This window comes from Amphibalanus amphitrite, unplaced genomic scaffold (genome assembly GCF_019059575.1).
Source record: "Amphibalanus amphitrite isolate SeventyFive unplaced genomic scaffold, NRLGWU_Aamphi_draft 000976F_arrow, whole genome shotgun sequence".
Classification (NCBI taxonomy): Eukaryota; Metazoa; Arthropoda; class Thecostraca; order Balanomorpha; family Balanidae; genus Amphibalanus; species Amphibalanus amphitrite.
The window spans coordinates 183191-204317 of NW_024882470.1; the positions used below are offsets into that span (position 1 = coordinate 183191).

At 48.7% G+C, this 21127-nt stretch overlaps 1 protein-coding gene across 2 annotated transcripts in view; it reads left to right on the forward strand.

The window, feature by feature from the left end:
* Positions 1–21127, forward strand: part of LOC122368801 (serine/arginine repetitive matrix protein 2-like) — a 71855-nt gene that overhangs the window by 22705 nt on the left and 28023 nt on the right. For both annotated transcript variants that reach the window (XM_043343047.1, XM_043343049.1), the window contains exons 2-3: positions 654–822; positions 10508–10595. In XM_043343047.1, the coding sequence (XP_043198982.1) occupies positions 654–822; positions 10508–10595 (257 nt within the window). The remainder of the gene's footprint in view (positions 1–653; positions 823–10507; positions 10596–21127) is intronic.

The following is a 21127-nucleotide window of genomic DNA, read 5'->3' on the forward strand; positions in this document are numbered from 1 at the left end:
AACACTGCCGATTGAGCGGATTTGGTCGGCTGAGCCGGCTGACTCAGCGCCAGCTGAGAGATCGTGGATGGATATCGGGGAATAGTTACGGTGCAGTGGGTGTCAGGCACTGGAACAATAGGTTTTGTAGTAGTTGTTCCTGTGATATACCATGTTGCTGGGTGCTTTTTGGGATCATCAGTGCAGTTTCATGTGTGCTTTGCTTTACCGTCACGTTTCTACAACACTTCAATTGTGTTTACAGTGTCACTTTGACACCGCCGAAACCTGGTGGAGCTCGCGAAACTTACGGTCTCCACGGGGCTATAGGCCGGTCGTGCCGGGATTTAACGAGATAGCAATGCCCTTTGGCTTACGATGCGCTCAATACGCCTGCTTGTCCTATCATGTAGTGACTGAAAACCTAGTGGTAACCTCGATAGCACCGCTGATTTGTGTAACCCTTCTGGGACTTCTTCTGCGACCTGCTGTGACACACCTCATCTCTACGTAAAACCTGTCACGCGACCTGTGTGACGCATGCCTTCTCCGTGGCCTGTAGGCTGTATTATTTTAATATGACCCATGCCTTCGATGTGACCTGCAGTGACCATGACCCGCACCGTGACCTGTATTGTGACCCAGTGTGACCCCTGTTCTCCCTCGTTCCGCAGCTGAGAGTGACCTGACGGCATTCAGCGAGCGCACCGAGCACCACCACACCAACTATGGCGAGGAGCGGCTGCTCTTCACTGCCGACAGTCGACCGGGGGCCATCGAGAGGCTCTACCAGGAGGCCGTCCAGAACCCAGTGGTGGTATTGCGGCAGCTCGACCTCTTCAGGTGAGTCGACGGTCGGGCCAGGTCGGGTCGCTGTCGGGTCAGAGCGGGGTGGAGCGAAATTTGAGAGATCAGGTGAAAACACCTGGCAGGTTAGCCAGGTTCCCGGTCAAGTTAGAGCAGAGCTTATGTGAGGTAGGATCCGAGCCTACCTCCCCGCACTCACATAAGTTGCACACATGAGACGGTGCTCCGTCAGCGCTGCAGCCTCGCTGAAGGCTCCAGCGAGGCGTCCATCAGCTACACTTCTTCATTCCTCAGGCCAGTCCACAGCCACTAACGGGTATAAGGCGTGACTGGCGAGTCGCGTGCACGGGCCCGATTTTGTCAGTTCTCATCTATGACGTCAGTGGAGCATTGAAATGCAAACCGCTGATTGGTATCTGCTCAGTTACGTTCACGTGCACGTTCAGTTTTCAGGATGTCAGAAAAATGCATGAATGCATGAGTTGGCACGAGCTATCAACAAGCTTGGGACTGGTTCGTCCATTCAGTGTTTTTTTTTTTCTTTAGGCATAAACGGGACTGGGTGATGGGGGCATTTACTTGGACGCGGTCTTGTCATTGTACCTACATAATGTACTAAAATGGTATATGAAATTCGTCCCATGAACTGTATTGATTGGCATGGTTATTAAATGTCGCTTTTCAAAGTAAAAGTTGGGTCTCCGTCTGCTATCACCATATTTTTGCTTCCGCATTTTGTGATGATAAAATATATTCGTGGTAAGCCTTTATGTGAGCTTCTCTGTGTAATCCAACGATGATTTCTGAAACTAATCAGGGGTTGTTGGTGATACTAACATGTCTCCCAATAGTAATTCATCCATTACAAACCGCTTGGTAGTCACCAGTTAATGAAATATGCCCCAATTTCATGCTTTTAAATCTACTTGCCATTTCGGTCTAGTTAAATTTCAGTGGAACCAGACTCTGCTTGATGCTTTGAAGTTGAATAATGTGTTGCTATATGCAGCCGCCTTTTGAGGTTGCCTTTACAATGAGTAACTCGGAGATGATTTCGCAGAAGGGGCAGAGCCTCGGGCTACCGGCCTCTGATCCCACTGCCACCGATTCCACATCTCACCGCCAGGGGCGCTGCCGTCGGCGGCGGCGGGCCTGTTCGAAAGATAGGTCGATATCAGTACAGAGGGGAGGTCTTGTAAGTGCTGTCCGAAGGGAGCGGAGACGGTCACTGGAGGGGAAGGGACACAGGGGAGCGGCCCTCGGCAAACGGACGGCCGTCGAAGGCTGAGGCCGCAGTCCGACGCGGCGCGGCGTGAGTGGTGTGTCGGTGTGACGGTGTGTGCGGTGTTGACGGGTTTCATGGGTGAGCCGTGAGAGGGTGAGTTTCAACTAGTCTGGTGAGTTGTGATTCTGGTCTGGTGAGCACGGTCCCGTCGTGGGCGCCAACAGGTATGAGTGATGCTGTGAGTCATCAATGTATGGTTCGGTGTTTGCCGAGTTACCCAGCGGATGGGTTCGCTCTGTCCCAGACCCGGCTGATTATGTCCGGACTGGAACGATCGTCGATCAGCAAGCATTTCGCGCGTGTCAGTACCGACACCGGTGTGGTCCGAGGAATGGACACAACAGCACACTGTCCCCCGGCAGTCGGTGTGAGCGCGCGGCGGCTGCCGTGACTGGACCATGTCATCGGACTAATGTCATCGGAGCTTGTCGGCGATTCTCCGCGGGACGATCGATATTCGGTGGCGGAGTCTGGCCGATATTCGGCAGCGGCGCCTGGACGGACCTCCCTCACGCCTCCTGCTGTATTCTGGTCGCTGTCTGTTTAATGTCAGCTCAACTGGAGGCGGGCTCGCGTTCTCGCGGCGTCTGTCGCTCGCGGAGGCTCGGTATTGATCTCTGACGGGTGTCTCGTGTCGCGGCGGTCCCTTCCAGTTGTTTGAACGGGAGCGACTTCGTCAGTTCCATTTCCGAGGCTGCCGTCAAGTCACCGTTGGTACTTGGCAAGTACGATCCGCACAGGTGTACACGTGAGCTGTCAAGCACATACGTCGTGTAATCCTCATGCAGGTGTCTGGGTGTGCACACGTTGTACTCCGTTGTACCGGTATCAACGCGTGTTATACACTGTTTACCGGTGTCAGTGCACACCGCCCCCACACACACACTGTGTGCTGTGTAAGTGACGTGCGTCGGTAACTATGTGTGCTGCCATATGGCCAGAAGGCGGCGGCCTGCGATAAGATAGGGACCCCGGCTGGCGCGGACCGGTGACACCATAGTTCAGTTCGACCTCAGCCCCCGTGCTGCGCCTGTGCCGCGCGATGAAGCAGTGATGGGCGCGTGTGTTTGGTTGATAAGTTCAGCGACGATTTGTCCAGCTGATTAGTCCATTTGATTATTCCAGCTGTAAAAGTCGACTCCTTCATCCATTGGTGAGGCTTCCGTAGTTTTCCAATCTCTCCACATCGTGCGGTAGGTGTGGCAGTAACCCATGTGTGTGCCGTCATCCCGAGTGGCGTTACATAAGTGACGTTACCTAGTGACGCTATCGTGAGTGACGTTGGGTGACAAAATGATACGACGACTGACGTTTTGTTATGTGCGGTGATGTTCCTGAGTGACGCTATGTGACACCCAGTGTCGTGGGGTGACGCCGGGCCATGTCAGGTGACGTTCAGTGACGATGGGTTACGTCAGGTGACGCGGGTGACTCCTCGTTTCCGGCTCGCTCACGGTGAAAGCGACACTAACCGGCGCGTTACGAGCGGGCCCGTGTCGGTTTCCGGGACTCGGTTCGTAACGCGCTGTTTGCTGTGCCATGCGATACTGGGGCGGCAAAAGTGGGCGAGTTAACGCGACATTTGATAGCTCATTCCGCCGTCATGGGTAGAGGGCACTCACATAATTAATTACGTTACCTACTTACATTTATATTAAATGCCCGAAATAGCTTTTTTTTTAAAGAAACTACACCGCCACCCAGAAGTAGGTGACCAGGAGTGCCCCCGCCCTCAACCCAGCGACTCACAGAACCGTACGTTAACACCAGATAAAATAAAGAGAAAAAGTCGCGGCACTCCCAGCTAAGAGACTGAAGTGAACAAAAAAAAAAGCAAAAGGAGGCTGGAGGGATTGTTAATGCTACATGAGAGAAGGCGAAAGTAGTCACTGCTGAACTCAACAGATGACTGCCCCCCATCTACGCCCAAGAAAGAACTCATCCATACCATTGCATACATTCATGTTGTTAGTAGAGCACATTTACTCATATTGCTCAGTCGAAGAAAGGTCAATTAGGCAGGAACAATTCTGGTCACTGTGGATGCAGGGTCAGTGCCGGAATTTGAGTAGGTCCCCCGGCTAAGCAGAGCTTGTTGCCGAGGGACCTAAACAAATCCAGAGTCCATTATTTGGGTGGCACCATTTCACAAATGTGAATGAATCAAGTATATTGATCAATTTTTATGCATATGCCATGGAACATATGCATTTTGATTGTGCTTTCTGAATATATGTTTAGAATCTGTGATGAAGATAGCTGAGTGGCTAATAAGCATTTACCAACATGTTCTTAAGATGTCTTTTGAATGTTGTCTTGCATCGAGGTACTTCATTAAGAAGAAAATTTCTTGAAATGAATTTATTCCATAATTTGGGTCCAATGTAGGAAAATGTGAATAGTCTATAGTTCTTTTTCGAGAATTTTTCCACAAAGTGATTTGCCCTCCTTGTTTGATGAATAGGCTCTGGACTTAGCTGAAGTAACTGACTTACAGGGTCGGGCAGGTCTTGTAGTATATGCCTATGCATAATAAGCATTATTTGTAAGTGTGCCATTTCTTTGACTTTAAGTATGTTATATTTTTTGAAGATAGGAGTAGCACTTTGAGGGGGGAATATGCCTTCAATAAGTCTCATTGATCTCTTTTGTAAAATGACCAGTTTTCGAAGTTGCTCATCATAGTTAGAAGCCCATATGAAGCAACAGTAATTTAGATATGGAAAAATAAGCGAATTGTATAACTGGAGAAGTTGCTGTTTAGGAAGAAAATGTCTCACTCTGGATATCATTCCTATATTTCTGCTTACAATGTTACATATATTGCTTATGTGAGATGTAAATTTTAGGTCAGCATCTATAACAACTCCTAGGTATCTAATTGTATTCATTTCTTTCACAGCACTTCCATTTATGTATATTTTTATTGCTTCAGCAGATTTCCGCTTACTGTATATTTGCATGACAGTTTTTGATTCATTTACTGTTAAATAGTTGGCTTTAAACCAGTCTGATACCTTACTCATGGCCACATTGATTGTTTGTTGTAGAGTTTCTTTGTTTTTGTGCTTGAAAAATATTGCCGTATCATCAGCATACAACATAAATTGGCCTTTTACTTCAAGTTTAACTATATCATTTATGTATAATATGAATAATAATGGCCCCAAAATTGACCCTTGCGGCACTCCGATCTTTATATCTCTTGGATCTGATTTTTCTCCAAGAATCTGTACTATTTGCTTCCGTTCTGAGAGGTACGATTTCAATAATTGTAGCACATTTCCTCGGAATCCAATTTTAGTGAGCTTTTTTATGATTATTTCATGGTCTACCGTGTCAAATGCTTTGGATAAGTCCAAAAAGATCCCAACTACGAGGTCATTATTCTCAAGGGCATTGGGTATATATTCTTGAATTAGCATAATTGGCATATAAGTGGAATTTTTCTTTCTAAATCCAAATTGATTTTCTGTAAGAATGTTTCCTTTTGATATGAAATCTGACATCTGATTAAAGACTATTTTTTCCAGAATTTTTGATATAACTGGCAAGATGCTAATTGGCCTGTAATTGGAGATACAGTCAGCATCACCCTTTTTAAAGATTGGTTTAACTTCTGCAATTTTCAAAGGTTTAGGAAATATCCCTGTTGAGAGGCAAAGGTTGAAGAAGTGGGTGAGTTTTGACAGGATTGGTTTATATGTGCATTTCAATATTTTACTGTTAATTCCATCAATACCAGCCCCTACATTTTTTAATTGCAGTATAATTTGTTCGACATCAATCTCACTGACCTGGTTAAACGCTGCTATTTCATCAGTTGCATTTTCAATGTTTTCTAGGGGATCTATGTTAATGTTGGTAATGTTTTGTTTTAATGTTTCTCCTACTTCAGTAAAGAACTTGTTAAATTTCTCTGCCATTGATCTTGCTGCAGCGTGTCTATTATCAGGGCTTTGTAGTTCATTTGGTAGGATATCACATTTGCTTTTTTGTTTTAACAGCTCACTGAGCATCTCCCATGTCCTCTTAGGGTTTTTTTCTGTGTTTTGTAAACTCTGCATTGTAGTAAGACTTTTTTGCATTTAGTATAGCCCTATTAAGACAATTGCGATAAGCATTATACTTTGATATATTAAATGGGTTAGGTTGTTTAAGTTTGTTGGCAAATAGTTGATTTTTGTGATTTATTGAACAGAGGAGGGCTGGGGTCATCCATGGCTTGATGAAACTGTTTTTCCTTGAACAAATTATTGTTTTTGAAAACATGAAAATACCCTCCTTGTAGCATTCCACAATTTTTTCACATGCTATTTCTGGATCAGTTTGCATATCCAAATCCTCAAGTTTGGTTACTAAATGTTGTATGAGATTATCCAATTTATTGTAGTCAAAAACTGTTTTGCTTGTTTCTGATTTTTTGATTTCACCCTTTTCTATATTTGTGGTCACAAATACCGCTTAGCTATAGCTTAGAGCAAATGAATGCTTGCATGATAACTCAACTACTAATTATTCATAATTTCAAATTTATTGAAGATGCATCTTATTCCAATAACTCAATAATGAAATGTGCTCTTCCCGCCACGATTAAATCCTACCCGACCTCGGGAACTCCATACAATAATCATGAATAATCCCTGAGATGGTCTATTGCGGTTCGAGATACAATTATAGCCTTTGATGTAGGACCGATCGTGTATTATACCAAGGTTGGCTCGTTTGTCAACCCTGAATTCATGACGACGGTTTGTTCATTCGCCTCGTCGCTTAATGGGTCTTCACTCAATCGTTAGCCCCCTGCCGTTTGGTATATCATGAGATATTTCAATTTTTAGTTTTGCTTGATTATGCCGTGATGGCTTGGATAATTACAGATGTTTTTCTTGTCCTTTTAACCCGGCAGGCGGTGGGCCTACCAGCCACCTTCCGCGCGGTGGGGGGGGGCATTTTTTTGCCCCCCCCCCCCGTATCTCCGGAACTACTGGACGGATCCGGAAAATTCAAACGGCGTTCGATAGCCCTGCCAAATTTTGTTGAGGGAAACCAAGTTTTATTGACCTCGGGGTCACCGATGACGTCACAGGTCAGGTCAAAGATAAAATGTTTAACCGTTCACGGGGATTCTAGGGAAAGCGCTATAACACCGAGTAAAACGCATTTTGTTGAAAATCAGCGATAAGGCGTCAGTTCTCTAGTACATATGTTGCTATTAGAGGTCACTGGTCATACCAGGTCAGGTCACAGGTCAGGTCACCAAAGGTCACCAAGGGTCACCACATGAGCCCAACTTTACTAAGGTTATGCGATGCATGTTTTATGGCCAGTTTTTCATTTCCAACTCAATGGTGTTGGTTATAAGACCATCAGGTACGGTTTAGGTCACTTTCTGGTGGAGGTCAGGTCAAGGTCAGGTCAAAAAAGGTCAAATTTCAAAGTTGATATTTTGCATAAAATGGGTATCGATTCGATGCAGCTCGTCACGGGGAGTCTAATGGTGGTCTTTGTTTTGCGCTACGAGTTCTAGAATTGCTAAAAATTGAGTTTGAAAATTTGACGTCATCAATTTTGAACAGTTTTTTCGCTATAACTTGGCCAAAAAAAGAGGTATCGATCTCAAATTTGGCATGTAGATAGAAGGCGGTAGGGACTATCACATATATTCCGGTTTTTTCGAAATTCAAAAAACTTTTTGGATTTTTTGGCCATTATATTCAAAAAATCTATTTTTTAATTTTTGGGGGTCAAAATCCAAAACATTTGAAAAACCGAAATGGCAGTTTTGTAGCCCTTCTGATTCCACACCTTTTATGTCTGAAACATTTTTCTGTATCTCTAAAGCTGTAGGCCTGACAGCTCTTCCCGCGAAACCTTTTTTTGGGTCGAAAATGGCAAAAATGACGTCACTCTGACGTCATTAGTGGCCAACCTATCATAGCCTTTGGAAAAATGTTTGGTCACCATGTGCGCTAGCTGCTCCCGGCAGGGTACTGAAAGTTTGGTGACGATCGGCGCAGCGGTTCTCGAGATATATTGAAAAAAACTAAAGGGGGGGGGGGCAAAAAAATGCCCCCCCCACCGCCTGGAAGGTTAACGTCTTTTTGTCATTGCGCTGCGATCGTAGTATAATGCTGCACTTACCTTACAAATGCGGCTCCGCTAATGGAATTCATTTTTCCTTTACGTAGCGAGCCTTATCAATTATGCGCCGCGGCTACCTACCTGATGGCTGCATGAGAGTTTATGCAGTTCGCTTTGCATGGTCCGGACTTATCAGCAAGCATTCTATCAGATCAATAAAAAAAACGTTTGGTAAGTACAGGCATCATAACGGGAGACGAAATAATTTTCTGTAATCCATTTATGCCATGAAGGAGCCCACTTCATTATCAATCTCGTATCGATCGGCTAGCTTACTGGGATCCAATATCATCCTATGGCCATTTCTGAATGGATAATGCCATCACATATCCAACTCTATCTGTTCTGCTCAGAGATGTGTGTGGGTATCATCCACACACGTCCATCTCTCGTCCTGCAATTATCTTCCAGACTCTTCAGACCGCTCCGTTGAGTGTTGATCTAGGATCTCTTTGCAGACAGATGGCTATGGCCGCCGACATGAGGCCAATCGGTCGTGTTTGTTAGTCATCTCGGCAGCCACACGACGACGAGTCGTTGAGCAGAAACCCATCTCCTTCGTTGACCGTACCCGTACCTCTTCACAGGGGAAGGTTGGACGCTGACCGGCACCCCGACCCGCGTTAGCTGCACAGCGTGTTGAGGGCTGCCGTATGTGATTGTAGACTTGTGTCCATATGTCACCACGGGTTGAGATGACGACCATATGCTGAACGTTTGGGGACCCTGGCACTGGTGATCCCGTCTCGGCTGTCTCTCGTCGTCCCATCCTGTCGTTGAAAACGTATACTTTTTCTTGGTTTCGTGGTGTAAGGATGGACGGCTGTGGCTCAGTTGGTTTTGGCTCGTTGGACCAGTGTCTCTGCACAATTCTCTTATGAATGTTGTTTATCCAGTTGACTTGGCTTGGGGTGTCATTGGTTGATGTAGTCAGGGATTGACGTGAATGATGTGGTTCCCTTAGTCGGGCTATAGGTGCCACCCCACTGGCTTAAAAACGTTACTAATTGGTTCACCAAGTCTTCTGCCTCGCTCGAGCCATAGGCTATAAATAATGAATATTGAATAGCCACCAGTGGCACAGCTGCATTTATTGCGGCGCGAATACGCTGACTGCAACGAGATGACATCAAGTTTTACATGTTTCCCGATATGATATTGTCCACTGAATCATTCGGGACTGATGAACTGCTGACAGCTTAGTGATCAATATGAGATTGGGGGAATATATGCGGGCTCGGATTATATAGAGCCTTCAATAACTGATCGTATGATTTTACAATAGCGAGAGTCATCGCATCCAATCCCTAGCTCATAGCCATGGCTTATTTATTGACTAGTCGTGTTATGCAGGCTATATTTCTAGATGAAAATTGACAATCATATTGGGGATTGCTGAACGAACTGTTAATTACACGATTATACCGATAATTAGCATTGTTTGAGGGTGAAGTTATTACCTTTGGAACGTTAGGGAAAGAAAAGTCAATTATGTTTTCCCATCTGTATGACCAGAACTCGTAGCTTGTGTTATTTTCCGTCTAAATCTTTTTGGATTGGATCACATCATGATTCCCGTGTGGGTAAAGAAAGGGCGCGTGGACAAGACCATTACGGAGACATATGGTTATGGCCATTACGGGTAACACGTGAACAAGGTCATTAAGGAGGACACGTGGGTCAGATCATTACAGATGGCACGTGTGTCGCAGATGGTATGTGGTGAGAGTCATCCCGGGTGACGGGGTGTAGCGGGTTATCTAACCTCCGGTGATGTATGACCGCGACCCCTGCCCAGCCGGCTGAGTTCAACACGCAGTCTGTATGGGCACCACGAGTGGGGAGGAGGGGAAGGCGTGAATCCATCAAAATGGGTCCAACGAGCCGCGGGAATGTGGGGGCGGTGGACACTTAGCAGTACGTGGAAGTGGCGATCAGTCGATTCATTTTTCTACTGATCGCGTGAATCGGGCATGAAGATCAACCATCGCTATGTGAATACCTTGTGTAATCGTAAATCACGTGCATGCTTATGGGAGTTACGGCCATCTTTCACGCGCTTGCTTATGCCTCAGTCCATGAAGGCATGTAATCACAATGCGCTGAATGTTAAAGACCGTTGTTTGCCATTGAATTCAGCGTAATTTCTGTCACAAGAGCTGCAGCAGTGTCATGTGATGACTATCAAAAGAAGTGAGTCGATGGCAGTTCTCGATGCAAGACGTCCCCTCCCCAATGGCGTCTGATAACGAGTGATGGATGCCTGACGACCCTTCCTCCCTTCTCCGGCAGGAGTGACGGCATGCGCTGCTCCAAGTTCTTCACCTGCACACCGACCACACAGCGAGAACGACTCCCGCTCGACATCGAAACCAGGAGGGTGAGTGCCGCCAGAGTAGCAATTCCCGTCGCACCCAAACTTGGGTACATCGTGGACCCATGGGGAAGCCCCTCCCCCACTTTCTTCCCTAACCTAACTACATCTTTGGCGTGAACTGCACAATGCACATTGCACACTGCACACTAGTGATGTCAATTACGGAAAATCGGAATACCGATACCAAACCAATTACCAACCAAAACCATGGGGAAATACTGAAGCCAAACCAACTTGGAAAAATGAGGGAAATATCAACTTTTTACCGATTTCTTAGCCTTTTATACATTAGTGAGGGTTCATGATACCAACAAAATACCAAACACATTACGATTGAAATACCAAATACCAAGTTGGTATCGGTTTGGTATCGGTATACCAAAAATTTGGTATCCGATTAACATCTCTACTGCACACCCAACACGACCCTCCGGACTTCGTGTGCAGTGCACTTTGCGCACCCCTTCCTCCACGGGTTCAGCGCACGCCCTGCGTATCGCGCATGGGTGCAGCCCACTGAACCGTTCAGCAGGTTTGGCTCTTCCTGATGGCGCTCCCAGCGGGTTTTTCGCTCGGCGGGCGCTTTTTGCAGGGCGCGTTGGGCGGTTTTGTGACGTGAGTGTGTTTAGGGCGTGCCTGCCGTGCCGGTGATGGCTATCCTTTTTGTCGAGCAAGACGCGGCTGGGAATAAACCTGGGTTTACTGGCAGTCCATCTTTCACCATGCGGGCTTTAGCGGTGCGTAAACAGTCTTGTTTATTTTACCGAGGGACTTCTGTAAATAATTTACCGGCATCGAATACGCCGAAGAGTTTTCTTCTCCTTTGAGTTCTCATTTCTTTACCTTGGCTCCTAACTATTTTCTAATGTTCGTACCGAGAGAAAGCAAGACATATAGTCTCAGTGGCGCTGCTCTGCTTTCGGTGTCACCCACGTGTCTGCGGTGCCTGTGAAGGTCCGCTTCTGATGTTCGATTTCTTTTTTGATCCATTCCTCATACTCATCGAACCAGACATCACTCTCTGCATGACATGACATAATCAGGTTTGATCCATACGGCATTGGCAAGACCGCTACCTGAGCCCCTGTGTGCGCCTTTGAGCGGAGCGGCCTTGTGCACACTGCTCACTTCAGGAACCCTGTGTGTGCCTCTCGTGCACACTGCATAGTGCTTATTGCGCAGCTCTGAAGCCCTGGGGCCTCTGAGCACCATCCCCGTCCGCCGGCCGGTCACGCGTGTCGCAGTCGCAGTCGCCGGCGTCCGTCTGCTGGGACCATTCACCACTGACGACAGCGGGCAAGCTGCATCACCGAGACCGGCGCTGACGCACGGGGCACCCTGTCTGTGAGCTGTGGAGAGACACCTTCCAGTCTCCACCTAACCTGCGGAGAGACACCTTCCAGTCTCCTCTGAGCTGCGGTCAGTCGGCCGGCCGGAGGGTGGCCGACTGACGGAGAGTCTCCCCGTCGGATCTCCCCCGGTCAGCCTTTCTCCCCGGACAATCGATCGCACGCGGCGGCTGGCCGCTGGGATAGCCGCTTTGTTAGCGTTTCACAGTCATGCTGGCAATTAATTCCGATGACGGTCGAACCAGGAGGCCGCTAAGTGGACGCATTCCGGAGGGCTTTCTCTGCGCGATCGGCCCTGATTGCCTGGTCCACACCGCCGAACACAGGTCGTAAACACGCCGTAAAGAAGGGATTGGCACTCGGTTCCACCTCTTTGTTGCTCATCGCTCGTTCGACGGCCGGTCGAAGCAGTGCGTTCCGATGATCGGGTGAGCCCGATCGTCGTTAGCTCGGCGCTTAGGGAGTTTCCGCGGCCAAAGAGACCGCCTTGGCCCGTTCTACCACGCGGTAGAACCACTTGTCACGCCTGCTGTCCCGCTAAATACGGGTCCGCAGTGCTCTGTAACAATCAACCCGTCGGCCGGCCGGACCATACGTCTTCGGGACGGGTCCAGGCGGTGGTAAATTGAGCCGCCATCAGCGCCGCTGAGCTCACGTCCAAGGCGGCCATTCCCGCTTGCTTGTTCAGCTAACAGTCCGCTCTACGCATCGGAAGACAACAAAACGTATGTTTCCGCTTGTGGGCGACGACTTTCAGACGATTTTCAGCCTGCACTCAGTTAAGATTACTTGAACTTATTCTATCATTAGTCCCTACGTGTGGCCTGGCAGGAATGTTAGATACCAGTGCATAAAAGTCGGTCAGTCCGACGCCCGCCCTGTCTCAGGATTAGTGAGACGTGCCCCGGCCGCGCCGGTCGTGCTCATGTCGTGTTTCTGTCGTGTTCGTGTCGTGCTCGCCGTGCTGCTCGGCGTGACGCGGCCAGTCTCGGTGTCGTGCTGCGTGACGCGACACGGTCAGAGCGTGACGGTTCCGTGTCACATCGTCCCTAGAGACGCCGCCGCCGAGCGGCCGCGATGGGGTAAACACCCGCTCGAGGACGATAGGAAAGACGGACGGATTGAAGGTGAATGGGAGGCCTAATCCGAATAGGCTAGAGAGTGGACTTCACTCTACATAAAAAGTTAAATCTGTCACTGAAGGTATAGGTAATCAGAATCGATTAGATTTGAACAAATGGATATCGATTGGTTTGAAAGGAAAAGGCACCGATACGATCAGAAGGGAATGGAAATGGTTGGATTGAAGAGAAATCACGATCGTTTAGATTAGATAGGATGTCTTCCTGAGGCGTCTGGCCTGGGTTCTCGGAGGACCAGACATGACAGGCATTCTCGTGATGACTGACGATTAGCACCTCACCAATGCTATCGATGAGATGGTAACGGATTTCAGGCCTGTTATGTCCTCTACCGAATGAAGAACAGAAACCGCACTTAATCTAACAATTTATTGTCACGATTCGGCTCTTAGCTACACCTGTCTTCGAGGGTATAAGTGGCGACCGGCATGTACATTTGCGCTATTACTATTTGTAGTACTATTTGTACTACTTTTATTACTATTTGTAGTCACGTCTATATTTATTACTATTTGTATATTTATTACTATTTGTAGTACTATTTGTATTACTATTTGTACTTTGTAGTACTACGCTGTAACTATTTGCGCTCATTTTCTCCAATTACCTCAACTCAGATGTCCTCTTTTATGCCGGTAAAAACTGTCGTACTTCCCTTAGTACGTCTTCCGTGTTGCATTTTCTTACAGCAGCGGTGCCACTGAGCTGGTTCGCGAGCACAACATCCACGCTAACAATCCATATTCGATCTATATTGGCCGGCTGGGGTCCCCAGGTCGCCGCTCCCGCCTGCGTGAGCCCCCAACTGCCTAAGTCCCGCGCTCCGCTAATCCCCGGCACGTCAATGGACGGCCGGCTGGGGTGGACCTGGGGTAGACGCCCTGTGGTCAGCGCCTGTGGAGGCGCGGTGGTGCATCGGTTGGACTACCGTGCGGGCTGAGTACGGAAGGAGTTCAGACGGAATTGACACCGCAGATGCCGTATCGTGGCTTATGCCGTGGGTGTGTGAGCGAATACTGCCGGCACGGTATCGCGGTTTATGCTGTGGGCGTCTGAGTGAATGTCGCAGACGTGATAACTCGGTACCATGTGTGGGTGTGGTAGCAGCGGGTTCAGATCACTGTTCGCTGCGCGCTGCCGGCGAAGCTGTCTCATCGTGCAACGAACAGAACTAACCGGAAGCTGCGGCTCGTGGCCGATTGCGGCTGAAGCGTGATGTCGAACGGTAGATTACGAGCGAAAGCCCACTCACCAGCAATGGTATTAGCAGTACTGGTATATGTTTGTTAGCAGTAGCACTCACCTCAGTTTCTCGTAGCAGGTGCCATTCGTAGAGCACAGCATACATACATCACAGCTCTGTGAAACTAAGGCATCGATTAACTCATTTCTGTTTACCGAAGTCTTACCTAAAGCTGCAGGGCACTTTGTTTGCCCTGATTGGCAGCAAGCGGATTGGATTTCGCTACCGAATGAGACCTGGGTTTATCACTAGCAGCTGCTGACGTGTCTGCTGCTCTGTGGCTAATTGGGACAGATGGGTTCGGACTGGAGCTGCTCGGAGCTGCAGATGCAGCTGAGTCCCGGAAACACCGAAAGCAGCCGGTCTCAGACGGCCCTGACGTAGCAGCTAGCTTGCGGGGCTGGGTGTTTGCGTCTCGTGCGCGGCCGAAACATGCTCGCCACGCGCCGTTGCCGCTACGTCGGCCCGCCCTGCCACAAAAACGGCTGCGGGGCCGTCGGAGCGATTGACGCGGCGGGGGTGTAGCAGCCAGACGGCCTGTTGCTTCGCTCGATGGGAGGACAGAGGAGTGTGGCACCTGCCGTGTTCGGCCTCCGGTGCAGCTGCTGGTAGGGAGCTCGATCTGGACTGAAGCTACTGAGGCGGGCGGACTGCGAGGGCGTGTATACCGACCGGCTGCGCCGATATGGTGTTCGGAGGAAGACCGATGAGCAGCAGACTGCAACAGGCGGCGGCACAGTGCGCCGAGAAAAGTCGGACAGCAGTATAGATTTTTACAAGCTGCCGCGACAGTGTGCCCTGGAAGGCTAACCAGCAGCAAACTGCAACAAGCACCGCCCGGCGCCGTCCAGACACCAGGCGTCTGGCGCAGTGTTCCATTTTTGGGAATTTTGGGTGGAAAATCACACCTAATGGGTAAAATATTTTCATCCCCAAAACCAGGTAAATTGGAATTCTTCATCTTTGAAAAATGCTCAACTCATGCTCAACAATTAACAGCCAGATTACCAGATATACCTAGCAGCGCCATATAGACAGTTAGAATAGAACTTATAGATTTGCTACATAATGCATAATTTCCATGAAAAAAAATTCGAAATCAAGGCACAAACCCAACAACTCATCCTGACTGACAACGAAAGAAAATAACCTTGCACAATTCCAACTGTTAATAACAAATATGCGTTGAATGACCTTGATCACCTCAACTGTTTGTAAAAACCAGGCTTGTGTTCTGAATAAATGCTTTTGGATATTCATAACAACTATGATTAGTGGTTTGCTGCCAACGCAAAACGGATGAGCCGCTGCTTGCGCAAATTAAACACTACCTCTGCATTTCGCTTTTGACTAAGTTGCGCAGGATACGCCTACAAAATTTTCATCTTTGGACCCGCAGTCAGCTGGGCACACCCTGGCACACCCTAGGGATGAATTTAAAACTTGATTTGCTCTAACTTCTTTCATATACAAAATAGGGGTATGAGACAGGTACCAACTTATTCTACATGCATTTCTGATCCTATTGTGTCAATTTCACCACAAATTATGTCCGTCAATGGCTTCTAGAGGACTTTAAAGCTCGATGCGTCGGGCCTGGCAGAGGTCCAAGATGAGAAAAGCCACCCTGCGCACACCCTAGGGATGAATTTAAAACTCCGCGGGCTCTGGCTGGTTTCCTAGGTAAAATAATGTTTTGAGACCGATGCCAATATATTCTGCGTTTATTTCTGATCCTATCGTATTAATTTCGCCACAAATTATGTCCGTCAATGGCTTCTAGAGGACTTTAAAGCTTGAGGCGTCGCGCCTGGTAGAGGTCCAAGATGAGAAAAGCCACCCTGGGCACACCCTAGGGATGAATTTAAAACTCCGCGGGCTCTGGCTGGTTTCATAGGCAAAATAATGTTTTGAGACCGATAATAATTTATTCTGCGTTCTTTTCTGATCATATTATATCAATTTCACCACAAATTATTTACGTTATTAGTTTTTAGATGTCTTTAAAACTCGAGGCGTCGGGTCGGGCAGGGGTTCAAGATGACTGACACGCCACCCTGGCACACCCTAGGGATGAATATGAAACTCTGTGGACTCTGGCAGGTTTCATACGCGAAATGAGGCTATAAGACCGGTAATGATGTATTTTACGTTAATTTATCATGCCTTTGCAATAATCTTACCGCCAATTATTCATTTCAATTAGTTTCTAAAGGTTTTTAAACACGAAGCGTTCGGCCGAGGGAAAGCCAAGATGAATGAAAGGATACCTTGGCACACCTCTAGGGATAAATTTAAGATACGGTATTCCCAGATCTGCCCAATACATGTTCTGAAGCTGGTAGATGGGATTAAGAAGGCCCTAGCTTTTTAATAAATCATCCCTCGCCCGTATAGGGGGGGGGGGTCGAACGAACCACCCCCTCGTTTTTTTCGAGAATAACTCGCGTAAAAAGCGGCCGATCGCGACGAAACTTTCAGGACCCTCGAGTCAATTAATTTGACACCTACTCTGAAAATCTCATATTCCTGACCCAAATGACCTTTGACCTGTGACCTATTTCTTGAGGCCATGTTTGGCCGGAATCGCGATTCGGCGAGCCGCTAATGCGTTCCGTTCACTTCCGTTCCGTTTCGGGTGTTCTGGTCAGTTGTGCTCTCGCTTTCCCTTCCGCTTGGGGTGTCCTGATCAGCGATCCTCCGTTCCGTTGCAGTTGCTCTGATCAGTGATCACTGATGCCCTCCGTTCTGTTGCGGGTGCTCTGATCACTGGTCACTGATCATTGACGCTCTCACTCAGCACTTATCACGTGACATGATGCGAAGCTACCGCTCCGTTTCGGTGGCCGGCCATGAGGTCGGTGGCATCCTTTTATCTTTTTTTTTTTTGCATCCCGTTCCGTTCCGATATGGATGCCCTGGTTACTGGTTAGTTGCACGCTTTTTATTGCGATATTGCGTATTATGCTGCGCAGTGCACATCGTTCCGTTTGGGGTGCCCTAATCAGTGACCCTTTGTCTAGTCTCATGTAGTGCACCGTTCCTTTCGAAGAGTTGCGCTGACACCGTTTCCATTTTCACTATGCGTAATGAGTACCGACTATCGCTGGCCGTTCCGGCGTTCGGGCCGGGAGATTTCCGGCGTATGTCATGCTGCATAGTGCGACTGCAATTGCATACTCAATACTGCGTCCCGTTCCGTGTGCCCAGAGCAAAGGCACCATTTCCAGTATCATCCGGCCATTGTCATATCTGTTGAAAATGGAAAGCTCAAAGCTATACTGCGTACACTGTACGAATATTACCAGATCAGATGCGAACGAAAACTACATACTTATATTGCCGCATATTATCTCAAATATACCTACAGTAATCTTGGAAGCGGTGCTGCCATATTGTAGGCGCAAAACGTCCCAGAGGCCAGAACACATGAGTTATACGGTTTCCGGTTTCATAGCGATCAGTTACGTCAACAAACTGCCCATCAGGGTATCATGATTACCTAAAATTTTATGTCTGACAGTGTCACAGTGATGACCACGCCTCACGCATTACACAGTCTGAGTCAACTCTGCACTAAATCAATAATACAGGACGACAGAATGATACCCTTTGCAACGGCAAAGACAGGTTCCTTCCCACTTCCTTTGCTTAAAAAAGAAAGAAAACTTCTCCACATGGCACTAGTACCAAAGCCTGCATATAGAGAGAGCTCCCTCACCCGCCCCTCCCCCACCCTCCTTAAGATATGACAACAGATTTCAACAGAATCATTGCATCTTCTGCTTCTTAAAGACCTAGTTCGCTCGCATGATGGCGACTGGCGTCGCGAGGATGGAGGTCCGCGGATGATTTTCTTTAGGAGAAATATACAGGCAGAAGGACCGTCCTGGATCCGTGCCAGTAAGCATGAGTAGGAACTTAGCAGATGCTGACGGTAATATCTGCTGTCTGCATCTGAAACGGAAAGGAAGGCATTGATTTAAGGCTAGGAGAAGGATGGCCACTGGACAGTCATTCAATTGTGACAATGCATTTTGACTTGTGAGGAAAATGAAATCTCACTGGTTGAAGTAGGTATTCATTCTTAGCTGTAAAAGAGACAAGGGTGATTCTTAACTTCATTAGTCTCAATCAAACACAAAGGTTGGGATAAAATGGGACGGATTTCGAAACACTTGGCGATCAGATGCTAAAGTTATAATTCTGCCGTATATCACCCTTACCTATTTGCATCGTCTTTTTCGGTTAGTTTTGGTGGTCAGGAATGGTATGTTCTTTTATTATCAGCCAGCGTAGCGTTACGCCTTTATTGCGAAAGTGATATAGGTTTTCACTTGTTTTTTTTTTCATCCTAGATTTTTTGGTCATCATCGTCACACCCAACCAAAATCCAATTTTAGAACACTGGTCTGGCGTCTGTGTTTGTTTGCTCACGAGCCGCCTCTCCCGATGGTACGATCCGTCATACGGCGCCGTTGACGCGCACTGACGTACGACGTGCCGCCCAACGCGAAGCGGCCGGTGGGCACGAGCTGACGAGTGACCGGTGGCAGCCGGGGGAGAGCTGATATGAGCCCTGTCGCTGAAGGCTGACATAAGTGAACCGTTACTGGGATATATCTGCTTCCAGAGACGGCGAGGCTGTCTTTGGACTGACAACCTCGTAGATAGGTATCGACTATGAGGCTAAGATATTGTCTTTCGTTGCAATGCAAGCAGTGTTACCGATGACTCAGTTCACAATATGTGTTTAGTGACGCATACGCATATTTCAAGTCGTTCACTTTGTAATTAACGTTTATGCTCTTACGCCTTGGAAGAACCGTTGATGAAACTAACTACATGAATTTAGTGTTTCCATAAAAACAGTATTCCTACGAGCGTTGCAAAAAACGAGCCTTTTTTCCAGATCTCTTTGATGCACTATGACATTTTGCAACGCTTCTAATGATCCTTTTTGCACCAGATTCTAGTGTTTTCCTGTGACAAATGATGTCGGTTCGTGACCAAATGCACTTACCGTTCGTCATCAACACATTAATTGAAGTTCGGCGCGCGGGCACGTGTGGTGAATTATAATTACCTATTGCTGTTACTTTCCACCTCCCTCCCGTCATCAAAGGCATCGATCTCGCGCTCACCGAAAGCTTTTGCTGCTGGCTGGTGGCGTCGAACAAAGCCGACCGAATGAGCCGACTACCGCGGGTTAAAATCCTTCCTCTGAGAAGGAATGTTTCCTTTGGTGTGAATCTGTTGCGAAAGCTGGATGTTACTTTGAGTTGTGAACTAGACTGGACGATGGACAGATGGTATCGTTACTGGATATCACGAGACTGGCGCCGTGTCGTCGTTGAAGCGTGATGTCAGGCCAACCACGTCACCATCACATGACACCATGCCACGTCACTGGGTAGAGAGAGAGAGAGAGAGAGAGAGAGAGAGAGAGAGAGAGAGAGAGAGAGAGAGAGAGAGAGAGAGAGAGAGAGAGAGAGAGAGAGAGAGCCGGTAAGAGGAGCCCGCTGAGTGAGATGGAAGACCTGCCGCCACATCTCCGTCCTTCCGATGACCTCGTCGACTGCCTGTTGACTTCAGATCGGGATATCGGCCGTCCCATCGCACCAGAGTGCTGCCCGACGTTACGGATGTGTATCAGCCGGTGGCCGGGGCGGGGTGACGCTCCGAGGCAGGTGGAGAGAGATAACGAACGGCGTGTCCCGTTACCCGCGCTGCGTGAGGCGCATGGAGACATCGCGTCACGAGTTACCGGCGTCGGCGGTTGGCGCTGTCACCGAGCGTCGGGGTCAGGTTGGGTCACTGCCGGGGTCAGGCTGGGTCACTGCTGGAGTCAGGGCGGGTCACTGCCCGGGATCAAGTTGAGTCACTAACAGGGTCAGGTCAGGTCAGTTGTTGCCAACACGCCTGTCGTTTGGTGGGAAGGCGTCTCATTGTCCTGGGGGCGTTGGGTCAAGCTTCGCCTTACATTGGCCAGCGATACTGGGGCCGTAAACCTGTCGAAAATGACACCGTCTGATTTATTAGGGCGTGGTTGTCTCCCGTGCAGCTTATGCCGTGAGGCCACCGTCTATAGTCCATGTATAACGCTGATAGTTGATCACACGCGTCCTGTTTATCCCCAACTCGCTGCCGCCGGTACCTCCCCGGGCACCGCTCACTGCTCTCTGCGGTGTGCCTCTGCTGCTATTTCTGTCTGTATTTCCCCTCCCTTCCCGACTGCACGGCTGTGCATGGCCGGTCTCTCCACCAGCCGTGAAGCCGGCACGTTCCTCCGGCATGGACGCCCCACCGCATCCGGTGTGCGTGGGCCGCCCCGTGGTCTGACAGTGCTCCTCCCGGCCTCTGGAAAACATCCCGCGGGTCGGGGCGACCCACAGCGCAGACGGGAAGTGGCGGGCTAGGCGGCTCACGCGCTACCGTCCCTCCCCGCGGTGGGACGCCATGCCACTTTTTAGCTGTTTTATATCTATCTTTCCGTCTATTTTTAAGACCAATTATATAAGTTTTTCTCCTCTCCCATCAGCCATTTGATCGAATTCATCATATTCGGCTTGCGTATTCAATGCATGTCCCCACCCGACTCGGTATCCAGAGTTGACCCGCCGTGGCCGGTCCGCTGTGATCCCCGCTCCCCGCTGCCCCGTCTCAGCGCTCGGCCACGGTGCAGGTGTCGGCGTCCCGCCCCACCTGCCGGCCGCCGTCAGGTATGCACGGTGCACGCGGCTCTTCACGGCTGTGCACGGCGCGATGGATGGACGATCTGACGGCGGGTGCGCCGCTCCC